The sequence below is a fragment of the Pyxicephalus adspersus genome, chromosome 5, assembly GCF_032062135.1.
Source record: "Pyxicephalus adspersus chromosome 5, UCB_Pads_2.0, whole genome shotgun sequence".
NCBI lineage: Eukaryota > Metazoa > Chordata > Amphibia > Anura > Pyxicephalidae > Pyxicephalus > Pyxicephalus adspersus.
In genome coordinates, this window is record NC_092862.1 from 41,830,257 (window position 1) to 41,843,420 (window position 13,164).

At 37.9% G+C, this 13,164-nt stretch overlaps 1 protein-coding gene across 1 annotated transcript in view; it reads left to right on the top strand.

Moving 5' to 3' along the window:
• B4GALT6 (beta-1,4-galactosyltransferase 6) overlaps positions 1–13,164 on the top strand; it is a 47,181-nt gene that overhangs the window by 16,583 nt on the left and 17,434 nt on the right. Inside the window, exon 2 of the mRNA XM_072411281.1 lies at positions 8,598–8,714. Within this exon, the coding sequence (XP_072267382.1) occupies positions 8,598–8,714 (117 nt within the window). The remainder of the gene's footprint in view (positions 1–8,597; positions 8,715–13,164) is intronic.

Consider the following 13,164-nt stretch of genomic DNA (forward strand, 5'->3'; position numbering starts at 1 on the left):
AATGTTACAGGGACAGACACTGTGGGAATTCTATCCGGGGTACAGAACAAAACAAAAACTCTTAGAACACATCTCCATACTATCAAACAAAATATCTTCAATTCATATTAATTTATCAGATCTAACTCAAAGACAAGGAAAGTTTTTGTTGCATGTAAATGTTTGGTATATGATCATTTCAATCAACAGATAATGCTGTAGGCTGCTTTTCCTAAACTTTTCCATCATGCATACAAAATCATTGCGCGTTGGTTTGTTTTATGAGCAAGTTATGTACTCTCTTACCATCCTAGTTCACATTTACTGGGGATTGTTACATTATTTTGGACCCAGTGCCATCACGATTAGATCTGTGTTCTGCTATATGCTATGCAGACAGATGACTGGTTGGGAGGGTACTGTACATGGTTACCTGATAACCGGTGATCTGTGGCAATGCCCACATGTGATGTTGAGCTTCCTTGATTGAAAAGTAAACTGGATCTCTAAAAAAGAGTGAAAATTTGAGGAACAGGAGACAGAATTGCCCTGAAAGGGTTTTATTTTTGTGTTGGAATTGCTTTCATGGAATATTTTGATGCAATAATTCTTGTGTGGTGAAATATTTCCTGCAGCTTGGCTCATGAACCCTAAAGGCATTTTTACGGAGCCATCGGAAAGGTTTTACCTCTTAAAGCAGCTGTCCCCTTTGAAATACAGGCTACAGTTTTCAAGGGAAGGGAAGAATATTAGCTTACCTAGTGGCTACAGAATGCGTATGGCAGAATTGTCCCCAAATTATAGAAATCCTCAGTGTTAATACTGAGTTTATTATATGTAAAGCACACAATTTGATATATTACATACATTAGAATCAAGACATGCCGCTTCTTGCTGTTTGCTCCTGCTGCTGTACTTAACCTGTTTTGCAGACAATGTTCACAATGGTTGATAAGGAACATAGAAGCTTAATGTAAGGTGTGTTAACCACAAGCAAACCTTATTATGTAAATTCTGCTACAGTCTTAATCTCAACCTGGAGATAGGTAGCTTTTATCCAGGTAAAATGTAGACGTCTGCTGGAGAATTTATTGAATTGTCAGTGTAAGTAAAGCTAATATAGACGAACTTTGGAAAATGAAATCACCACCGGCTTTTCATAAGCTTTGGGTTCTTTAGATGTGAAATACCCCTACTAGAGTTCTTGGATCTCCCCTCATTACTTACATGTGGTCCAGTTTTTACTGTTGCAGCTGGGGTGGAGTCCTTTTTTTTTTTTTTTTTTGCTGTATCACTATTAAAAAATGAAAAGCAGAAATAGTTTGCAATATATATTTCAAACAATTTGAAGTGTTGGCTAGATAAAATATACAGGACTTGACATTTTACCATGAATTTAATAGCATTAGAACTTCTCTAATGGACTGTCACAAGTCCCCCTTGGGGTATGTATGCTTTGCACTTGATAAGAACCTTGACCTGAAACACTTGTCAGCTCATGGCTGCCTTGTTCACAGCATGGACTGTAACGTGTATACACGTTAGACTTTTGTCGTTGGAAAGGATCTTTCACGGTCCTTTCCAACAGTAAAAGCCTGAAAAATGCATAAATGAGCACATACAGTTCCCTTCTGCTCTATAGAGAGAGGAGAACAAGCGAGCAGCACCCTGCTGCGCTCTCTCCCCTTCACTTATTTTAGGATCGATCAACGGATCCATGAACGACGTCGAACGAGCGCTGTACACACATCAGATTCTCATCCGATACTAGCCATGAGGCGATAATCGGACGAGAATCATCTGATGTGTGTACATAGCCAAAGTGTCCATATTAATAAATAGTATTGTAAATTAGGGATCCTTTGGTTATCATGTGTAGCTCTTGCCAGGTTTGAATGTGATTCCCGTCAAATCATCCCAGTCTGGCCAATCAAGATGGCCAAGGATCGTCATCGTATGACACCATACGATAGAACAAGGACAGGTATAGTGGGGTTAAATTCTGCTTTAAATGTTTTCTTGTTGTGCATGCTTCTTCTGGAATTGGCACTATCTATATTTCATCAAAGACCAGAAGCAGGTCAGCAACTCATAAAGTATAGAAGCTGGGGATCTAGCATTTTCTACAGATCCGCAACCCCTAATATGCATTTTACAAATATTTGTTTTAAATGACACTTTTTGTAATTTGCTCTCCTTAGTCTTTAATCGCTTTCAGTATATTTTATTTTTGTTTTGGAGGTAGGGGGTTCTACTGCTTTTGTGTTTATAAAAAAACAATGGCTTGCAGACAGGAAAATATCACGTTGATATATGGGGCCTTGTCCTTAAGACAGAGGAATGCACTTGACATTAGCAAAAACAGACAATGTTTGAGGTTGTAGATGTTTTTTGCTCTTCTTAGCCTTGGCAGTGGTATGTTGTAATGTGTTTTGAAATACCAATATTTCTAAAATAAAGGGTTGTTCTATACCCATGACATGTGATTCTTTACTTGCAGATTAGCTGTAGTTGATATTTTGTGTTAATGTTGGTTGTCCCCCAGTTAGTTATGTGTTGCAACATCTACTTTCATTGTACGGTTGGATATTTTGTTAGGAATGGCTTCATAGAATACATTGACATAAACAAAAAGTAACATGGAGGATTATATGTGACTTTGTTGTTCAGTTGTGGTGTTTTGTCTTTATAATAATAGATCATCCTTTGTTTGCACATTTAAAACTTTTCTGAGCCTGATTTGCATTTGCAGCTGACTACATTGCAATACCTCAGAACAATAACAACATTTATTAGACATTTTATGCCAAAAGCAAACTGTTTCTGAGCTTCCTGTGGCTGTCACTCCACAAATGTAAAGGAATTAAAAACAAAAACATATGTCTAGAAGTATGTAGCTTCACATGTTTTCATAATGGTCAATATTATGTTGTACAGCATGCACCTTACCAACTCCCAATGGTGTTAGAGCAGAGCAGGCCAAGAGAGGAACTTGTGGAAATAGCCAATTTTGGAGAATAATCTATTAGCAGCCTTAACTTTTGTTAATTATTAATTGTACTTAAAGTGGATCTTCCACATTAAATGCAAGGTCTTCTTTTGTGGCAACCCACTTCCCCTATACAAACAAGAAGTATCTTAGGCTACGTACACACGTTAGATTTTTGTCATTGGAAAGGATGTTTCACAATCTTTTCCAACGACAAAAGGCTGCACAATGCATGAACGAGCGCTGTACATACAGCACCGTTCTGCTCTATGGAGAAGGAAAGGGGAAGAACGAGCGGTTCCCCCTCTGCGCTCTGTCCCCTTTACCTATTTTGCGGTCGTTTGTGGATCTGCCAGTACGGATTCATGAATGAGCCCTGAGGTTAGAATTGGATAAAAGTCATGTGATGTGTGTACCCAGTCCTGACCTCGGGGTGATATGACAGTGCCTTCTGGCAGAGCTAATAGCTTGATTTATTTAGGCATGGACTCCAGCCCAAGTGTAGATTTTCATGTGATTTTAAACTTCCTGCCCTGGAAGTGTTGAAGCTATTTGTGTATGTGTGGGGGGTCTCCTATGCTGCGTGCGTATGAAAAGTAGGCTGCTAAATAAAGGATACACAGTGGTGTTTTTCTGGATTTACTATGATGTTCTTATCCCTTATTACCAGATCCAGATCCGTCAGGGGAGGATATCCTGACCTTTCAAAAAAAAATTCTTGTCAATTTATCTCTAAATGGTTATGCTAAGCTGCATTTCCTGGTGGTCTAAAGTTGAAACTGTTAAACCGTTTGAAAGACAAGGACAGGGGGTTCTTTTTCCACTAGCTGTGCAGACAATGTGACTTATGAGATACTGAACACAACAGAATTAAAGAATGCAGACTGTTCGTGCAGCAGGCGTTGGCCATAGTCATAGAGTAAATGAAATAGTAAATCGCTTTATTAAAGAAAAATGCTGATGTAGCATGCAAGCAATGGCTTCTTTAAAGTAGACTCATATTACCTTGATCTGGTATGTGTCTTCCAGATCCAGGTCTAAAATGTGTATTGTGTCACATGCCTCAATACTCACAAACACATACCATATACAATAGTTCTACAAAAAGAACAGCACAGGGCTGAGCAGATTATGGACCGGAGCCACACACTGCACGAGCAATAAATTGGTGTTAAGGTTAATGGCCCTCATTGACTTTTAGCTGAGGCATTTTAAGTAAACACAGATTGCAGCTTTTAGTGCTGGGTGGAGATTAATGTATTAATTAACACTGACGCCTTTCACCAAATGTTCCAGGGTTGTGATCCAGCATACCAAACGGCTGCTTACTTTCCAGCTGTGCTTCCATTAAAGCAAAATCCCACAAGCCTAACCCCTAAATATTACATTTATTGCTTTCAGCAGTTTAGAGATGATGACTGCCATATTCATTTTGCATTATTTTAAAAACATTAAAAACACTTTGTATGTTTGCCACCATTTAACCCTTTGTGATTGTTCACCATGTTATGGTACACAGGACTTTGCTGGTGAGCACACTAATATTATTATAATGAAACAGGATTTATATAGCACCAACATATTACACTGCGCTGTACATTAAATAGAGGTTGCAAGTGACAGACAGATACAGACAGTGACCCGGGGGGGGAGGACCCTGAGGAAGGACCCTGCCCCTGCCCCGAAGAGCTTATAATCTAGGAGGTGGGGAAGTATTACACAATAGGAGAGGGATATGTAGTGGTGGGAAGTAGTGAGGGTTTGAAGAGACAGAAGGATGGCTAAGCAAGTTTGGAAAGACGGGTTTTGAGTTCTCCTTTAAAGTGGGAGCAAGCTGAATAGGAGGAGGAAGACCATTCCATAGAGTCGGGGCATCTCTAGAAAAGTCTTGGAGCCATATTCTTCAAGGAGACCTCAGATGCAGTGTATAAGGCAATAGGCTCATGCATACAAATGTCTAAAGAAAATGCATTCTTTTTGCCCTTTGTATATTCTTTATTTCATATGTCCTGAGCTAAAAATTTACTGACGTATTTTTAAGCACAAAACAATGTGCAAGATTTCTGCCTGTGAGTTCTACAAATGAAGCAGAAAGCAATACTGTTAGTTGCTTTGACCTATCTGAAAGACGTTTTACCATGCAGAATATTACTAGTAAAATCCACTGTATTAGGCCATGTGCTGTTGATATCATTCAGATTTCTTGTGAGAATGAATCATCATTACCAGTCATTGTCTGTGGTCATTTACTACTCCTTGACCTTAACTGACCTCTAATTGCTTAGAAGCACAAAAAATGGTGTACTTGTTCTCTTTCAGCTATTCCCAGGCTTTTTTTTGTAACAAAAATAACTACAAATAAACACACAAAATGTTCCAGTGTTTGCTACTTGCTACATACAAGATACAGATATTGCAGAACATAATTCCATAAAATGCTTTGACTAGATATGCTTTTCTCTTCATAACTGACCTATCACTACTTCTTGATCCACTAGTTGACTAGGCTTAGCAAAGTTCAAAACCTATGCCACTCACCTATCCTTGTTCCATCCTAGATTGACACCTTCTTTTCTCATTATGTGACTCCCATGCAGGCCTGCAGGAGTTCATTCATCCCTGGCACATGCTTGGGAAGTCCGGTACGTGCACATGTGCATTGCCTTGATTCAATCAGGCAGGTAGGACGGATTATTGTGGATGAGACATTGCTTGTCCCTTTCTGCAATAATGTGACTTAAAGTTCCACTTAAAGGAACAGACATTATTTAAAAGGGAATCTGTCCAGATGACGATTATCTATCATAGCGGAGACCTGCTTCTAAAGCTGATGTTTCTTTACTCTTGGAGGAAGGTTTCAGTCCTAGGATACAGCATACCTTAACAGCATCACTTGGTTGTGTGTGCAACCTAGAACTAAAATGTGGCCAATGGTAGCCACCAGCACATAATGGGGGCTATATCTGTATGAGGCAATGATCATTATTTCAAAGCCCAACCAAACCCAAAATTTGAAAAAGAGAAATACTAATAGCGATCTAGTTGATATGTGAATGTAAACTTTGAATAGAGGTAAAAGGGAGGGGAGAAATTTCTTTTATGGGCTCTTACACTGCACTACAGCTATTTCCTCCCTTCTTTGAATTAATTCAGTGAGAATGTCAATTGCACGTGACAACTTAACCCTCAAAAAACAAAGAACAATCACAATTACAGTGGAAGCAATGTGTCTACATGTAGAGGGACAGGACTTGTAGTCACAGGAAGTAGGTGGTCTGCAATTGTAGAACCCCCGTCAGGTAACGCACAGAAGGTCCTGGCTGTGGCCTGGCTTTTTAGGTGCACAGTTACACAATTGGTTTGTGAATTTAGTAATGTTCAGTTTCAAAGGTAACACAAGATACTAAACGAAATGATTACCTTAACAATTTGCCTTGAACAGTTCCAAGGTTAGTTGGGCTTTTGTTCTCACTGCTATTTCTTGGACGCATATATATTTCTTTTCACTTCCTGTTTTGATCTCTGACAGCCCTAATGGTCACACGGAAACAGCCATTAAACTGGTTGATCACAAATGTTACCAGTTGATTTTTTTTTGACAGACGTCATTGTATGCCACTGCATGTACACTTACAAAGAAAGTATTCTTTGTAAGTGTACATGCAGTGGCGCATGCACAGGGTATTTTTTTAAACATGCTTGATATACCTAAGGCCCATAATTTTTTTTTTTTTAATGCCTTTCTCAATGCACATGAACATCTGAATGTAGATAGTAGTTAATCCTAGTTTCCATGCATAGCTAGAAATGATCTGTTCCTGGGGTAGCTGTAATTGCTCAGTGCATATTTAAATCTCACATCCTGCTTAGCAGTGCTGCACTTTCTGGTAACTTGCAGATCCTATTAACTCATTGCATGGAACACCCACAATGTTCCTTGTAGCTAGTGTCCATGCAATCCTTGCCTAGAACAGTTTTTTTTTTAATAAACAGCAAGAAGTTTTTTGTTTTTTTTTTTTTACTCTTTTTTCTTGACAGTGAATGAGAGTTTTAGTGATCGATCTATTTTAACATCTGTGCCTGAAGAGCACCAGCAGTGTCCAGGATTTCTTAGTCTTTCTTTGTTTGCTAGAAAGGAATCTCTTCCCTTGGGAGACTGTATAAATAACTTAGTGATGCTTTTCCTGGGCATCTGCCAACGTTTCCTGGTGCCGCTAGCAATGGTCTCTGAGGTGTTGTTTAATAGTAGTCAGGGGAGGTAAAACCTTGAGCTGAGCAACAGATTTACTTATTCGATAGAATCCAGTAAATAAAGGGTGATATGACCATGAAATGCCATGTGTTGGCCACAAAATGATACCCATAGGCTGATGATGATGATGTACCTTATGCATAGTAATGGCAACTATGGAAATAAAATCAGATAGAATCCAATTACCTGCCTGAACAACACTTTCTTGATTGCAGAAAAATATCACTATGTTGACCCTCACCCTTCCATACAAACTGATTTTACCAATTTTGCCTTTAAATATCTTACAAGCTGTCCTGTGTAGAACAGGAATGTGCTGTCATCTAAGTGAACCTTAAGAACTTGTTCCCAATGGGCTATCTATTTTCATTCCCTATTTATTGTACTTATTGTACTGCTTAATATATTGGCGCTAAATAACTCCTGTATAATATTAATAATAATAATATTAATACTTGGCATGAATTGCACTATGACTCCTCATTCATTTGAATGAGCTGCCCAATGTACAAAGAACTAAAAAACACTTTTAAAATTGCAGCATACACAATGCATGGTAGTGTACTACATTGTGCATTTGGGGAAAAATGCGATCTGCGTTGAGGTAATGCACGCCTCTTCATGTGTAACAGTCTACACAGCATAACTATATTATTTTACAGAAGTCCTATATATATCTACAAAATATTATGTTACTTCTTTTTTTCTTTTTATATCCTCCAGTTTTATATTTCTGGTACCATAGTACAAGTGCTGTAAAGAAACTTGCACATGCAATATTTTAATATAAGCATATCGTTGTACTAGCCATGATGTAAGACTTTCCAAGTAATTGTCATTTTGCCATATTATTAAAAAAAAAATTGAAACTTTAATTCCAGGTATTAGCGCTGGTTTACATTACAGAGAATACTACAGTGTAAATGTAGCCTTTCACCAAGGCAGAGTAATCCTGAAATCCCAGGATAGTTTACCTCTTTTATCTATATTGGTATCTTTTCCATTTATCAATTAACTTACGTTAAATACCAAATATCAGACAACCATTTTTTTTTGGATAATGGAGTGACAGCAGTGTGAGCTTTCAGTGCTTTATTACATTGAAAATGATTACTGGAGTGGAAAGGTATTTACTAATCTGTGTGCTGATGTTTGTGTGTCTCTTTTACTGAATCACAAGGTGGGGCAAATCCCGGCTTAAACGGCAGTACCTCCAGGTCCAGGACCATAGTTTGTATTGTGGTTGGAATGCCAAGATTAGCTGAGTGCACTAACACCCCCGGCTAGCAAGATTACATATGTATTTCAACTTTTTTTTTATTATTGAATCCTTCTTGAAATTGCTGTAGGTCTGATTCCTATTGTTTGTTTTTGCAGCAAACACCTACCTCTTCATGGTGCAAGCCCAAGGCATAATGCTTCGAGACAACGTTCGAACCATCGGACATATGCTAAGACAATATACCAATAAAAATGGTACACTAAATGGAACAGGTAAGGCCTTCCTCTCATTCATCAAGTTTTTTTGTGTAAAGTTTTCAACCAGCCTAGTACTTTGTGTGTGTGTGTGTGTGTATATATATATAATATATATATATATATATATATATATATATATATATATATATATATATATTATTTCTTTTTTAATTTTGGATGACCTGGTTATATAATGTTGTAGTTCTTTTTTACCTTGTTTTCAGTACTGGCTAACGTAGAAATATTACAGAAGCCTGTATTCAGATTACTTGTGTCTTTTAAAGAATAGTACACAACTAGCCCCTTTCACATCTTCTAATACACAAATTCACCTATTTAGGTTAGAAATATAGAAATGTATTGCCTTGTTTTGGAGGTGAATTCTCTACTGTGTGAGCAAATACATGAAGAGCACCTTCCTGTTCATGGTGTTTGACTCTTAGCAGTATAGATATCAGTCCAAAACTTTTATCTGCAAATAAAACATGGCCATGACTGCTCCAATATTTCTATTCTGATGCGTACCAGCCTGTGTACTTCCCTATTTCTGGATGATCTGTAGATATCTCTGTAGGGAGCCAACCAGACCTCTTCAAGTTTTTTATCTTGTTTATGTTAGTTGTAATGAAAACACATGCAGTATTGCATTTTTAAATTATTATGTTGCAGTGTGGTGTGTTATGTATGACTTTAAAAGGAAACTCTGCACATGCGCAGCTCAGCTTTGATGCCAGAAACCCAGAGCGATCAGGCAGATAAGTTGAATTATTGCAGAAAAGACATTACATGTCCTTTTCTGCAATAATGACCTGCCTGATAATGCAAATTTAAAAGTTAAACTTTAGTTTTACTTTAAGAAGATCATTTGAGATTATCTTGTAAGAAAACCTAACATTCATGCAAGTGTCCTGCACTTGGGACTACATTATCACCTAGCTATGCTGCATTGTGGGGGTCGTTTAATCATATTCTTCCCTTATAGACATGCTATGAACTTGCCTATCACAGAGGTTGGACTTGCCCATTTAAATCATTCCTCCTCCTGCCTCCTGTTAAACACTACACTCCCATTGCTTTACCTTAGTTACACTCCTCTTCTCCTGCATACACTACCATATATGCTAGTAATGCAGGACGTTAAAGAGACATGTTCTAAAGAGAATTGCTTCTCAACGATCCTATTCATTGCACAACGGAAAGTCACATGACCGCTACTTTTCTGCATTAAAAGGAAGGCATAGAAAGAATTTCTTTTTAAAGAAAAAGGAACCACAATCAGCTTGGCAAGTCATATATTTGCATACATTGCTAGTATTCTATTGATATCTATTATTTCCCTTTACTTCCTTTAGTCTGGTGTGTATGTATTTCACGGCAACTTCCTAGTTTCTAGAAATAGAATAAAGCTGTTTCTCAAAAATTGCATTACATGCAAATCTCTTGTTTCTATAATTATGTTAATAATTTTAATAATACATAATTTTTATATTTATGTTACATAAGTAACATACCAGGAAATTTTGTTTGTGTAGAGGCAAAGAATTCCGCAAAATTTACTGAACACAATTTAAATAATCACTGGTCAGATAATTGGAGGGACAACATTTATGTGAAAATTTTACTGTTTGATATTGACATAAGGGCCAACAATCTTTTATACCGAGCTTATACCATCCGACCCACGTGAAATAAGTCTTCCACATAAGCATAATATTGCTGCCCAGGGCTTAGTTGTTCTAAATAAAATAAAGTAAACATCCAACTAGTACTGGGCAAGCTCCAGTAGTGAGCTGCCAAATCATTTACGTTTTTCATGCCTTTCAAAGCACCCCAAGGGCCTGCATTAATAATATGACCCTAAGATGTTTACAGAGTGCTGCCAAATAGAACTTTTAACTCATGAAAAACTCAATTGGTGGCAAGGATGGAAATCTGACTTTGCTGTTGATATTTGCATATTGGCAATACACTGTTTAGCCTGCTTGGATGGCACCAAAATATAGAAAAGAGAGGTGCAAATGAAAATGTTTTTCTGGAATGGGTTCTGAAGGTTACAACTTTGCTTTTATCATTTGGTAATGTAAAGGTTCAATTGATTTGCAATTGATTATGCACTGCAATTCTGAATTCTCTTGATACCATCACAGCTACAAATTTATGAACACAGACACTTTATGGCTTTAAGGGATTCCTACTGACCTCAAAGTGTCCATGTCACTAGTGTCAAAAAAATTAAAGCAACCTTGTAAATCGTAATGCTATTTACTTACCATTCTGCCACATAGCTGATCCACGGCCATTGCTAGTATCGGATTCTTCCAGGTACGTCCAATACATCCTTCCTCACCATATTCTGCAAACCCTCATGCTGGCTTGTCTGTGGTGACTCCATAGCGACAGGGTCAACTAAATCAAGGCAGGTTTACACTAAAAATAACTCTAGTTGTTTCTATTTAGAAGGTCAGCTCAGAAAAGAATTGTTCCAATGTTTTATTAAAATATTTAAACTTTTCTACAGTTTAAAACTGTAGAATTCTATAGGTTTGTGATTCCTAATGGCTTCAGGACCGCTAATGTGCACCAGTTCATAGACCAGGTCAAAAACATGTCTATGATATACCTGCAATATATGTAACAGCATCACCTTATGTATTTTCCTACAGTGTGCTGTTATAAGGTAAGTAGCTTTCATCACCTAATGGCAGAAATGCCCCTGGGAATACATTTCACAGAATAACATCTAACTAGGCAGTTCATATTAAAGTTCAAGCTGTTGCTATTTATTCCCTTCTGGAAAACAAAACAGGAAGCCTTGAAGAACAAATAACAAATTACCTCTTATAAACCAAGAAAAGAATTGCTAATGGATTGGAGGAACCAATATTTTATTCTCTGCATGAGTACAAATACTTAATGGAAAAAACTGTGCTGTTGTCATGGTACAAGGTTCTCTAACTCGCAGTCAATGGTTTACTTCTGACATAAATAGATCCTGCAGCTCACAGCAGAGATTGTGTTTAAAGCAGTCAACTAGACAAGAAGTATATTTTCTCCCAGCGGGTTTTGCTGACTTGGAAACCCAGCACTAATGCATCATCTACACATTTTCAGTGCGACAAAAGTAGACAGCAAAAACATACCAAACTGTTAAATCCTCATAGACAAGTTTATTGGGGTTGTAGTGGGGTATATTTACTCTTTAGTCAAAGCACAAAAAGTGGCTTTGTATTTGAATGTTTTTTTTGATTCACCAATGAATGTTTGATTTTTGATTCATGTCTCTGCATGTCTATCATTAATGCTTTATTAGTTATTCCATCCCCCGACCCCCCCCCCCCCGCTTTTCCTAATGCCACACACAAGTTCAAACTCCTTTACTGTCCATTCTCTCCTCCCCATGGCTTTAAGGGTTGTTTATCAATCAGTTCACCCCGCTCCTTTCACTTCCCCGTTGCCACACATTTTCCTGTAGCCCTTCTCTAGTACATCCTGGCTGCAAGTCTATCATGATTGTTTGCTATTTAGTCCACCGCCACCATTTTCACCTCCCTAGTGCCACGGACTTCCTTTTCTTATTTCTTCTCATGGATCCTCCTCCCATTTACTCAAGCCAGTGGCTATCATCTGACCGCTGGGAAGATTAAACACTGTTACAAGCAATGCCTCCTGCTACAACAAGCTGGGGAAAACATTGCATCTAAATATGGCGACACAATGCTGACCTACAGGTTCTTTATGTATAGATAAACTCCAAGCTAAAATATAAGTGATCACGAATACATAATTAAGTACATTTTTATTGTACAGTGTTCTCACCAGCCTTCTTTAGCCCTGCACACCACCTGGCACTATTTTGTAACCACCTGGCTGTTTTTGGGTGGTTACTGTAAAGTTTGGTGACAATACAGGGGCCACCACCCACCTACAGCTTCTTGCCACTCAGCCTAAAAAAGATCGGTAATAATACAAGTTTGCATGAATAACACAGTGACATTAATCCACATTAAAACCAGCCCTTGAGCTGAGACCTAAGAGAGTATTTAGTATTCTGTAGGTGTCATATTTTTTTAAATTCAGCACGGGGGATGGATTCTTCTTGGTTGCAATGCATTTTTACACTGGCAGTTCAAATGGTAAGAGGCAACTAGGAATGGAGCTATATGGATTTTTACACTGTCTGGCCATAGGTATCAGTCGGCTAACTTGTGTGAGATATTTTTACACAGCCAAGAATGTAAAGGCTGCCCTATAGACTCTGGAACTTTGACCTTTTAATATCTGTAAGTGTTACATACACATCACTTAAGATAAAACTGCTTAAGATAAAACTACACAAGGTAAGATTGTGTATACCTATATTGCCTTCCTGTTGTGCACAGCAGCTGAGGCTTTTTTTCTGTGTTTGCCATTGTGACAAAAACTTGACTTCAGCTTCTTACCTTACTACATGAGACAGCTGAGATCA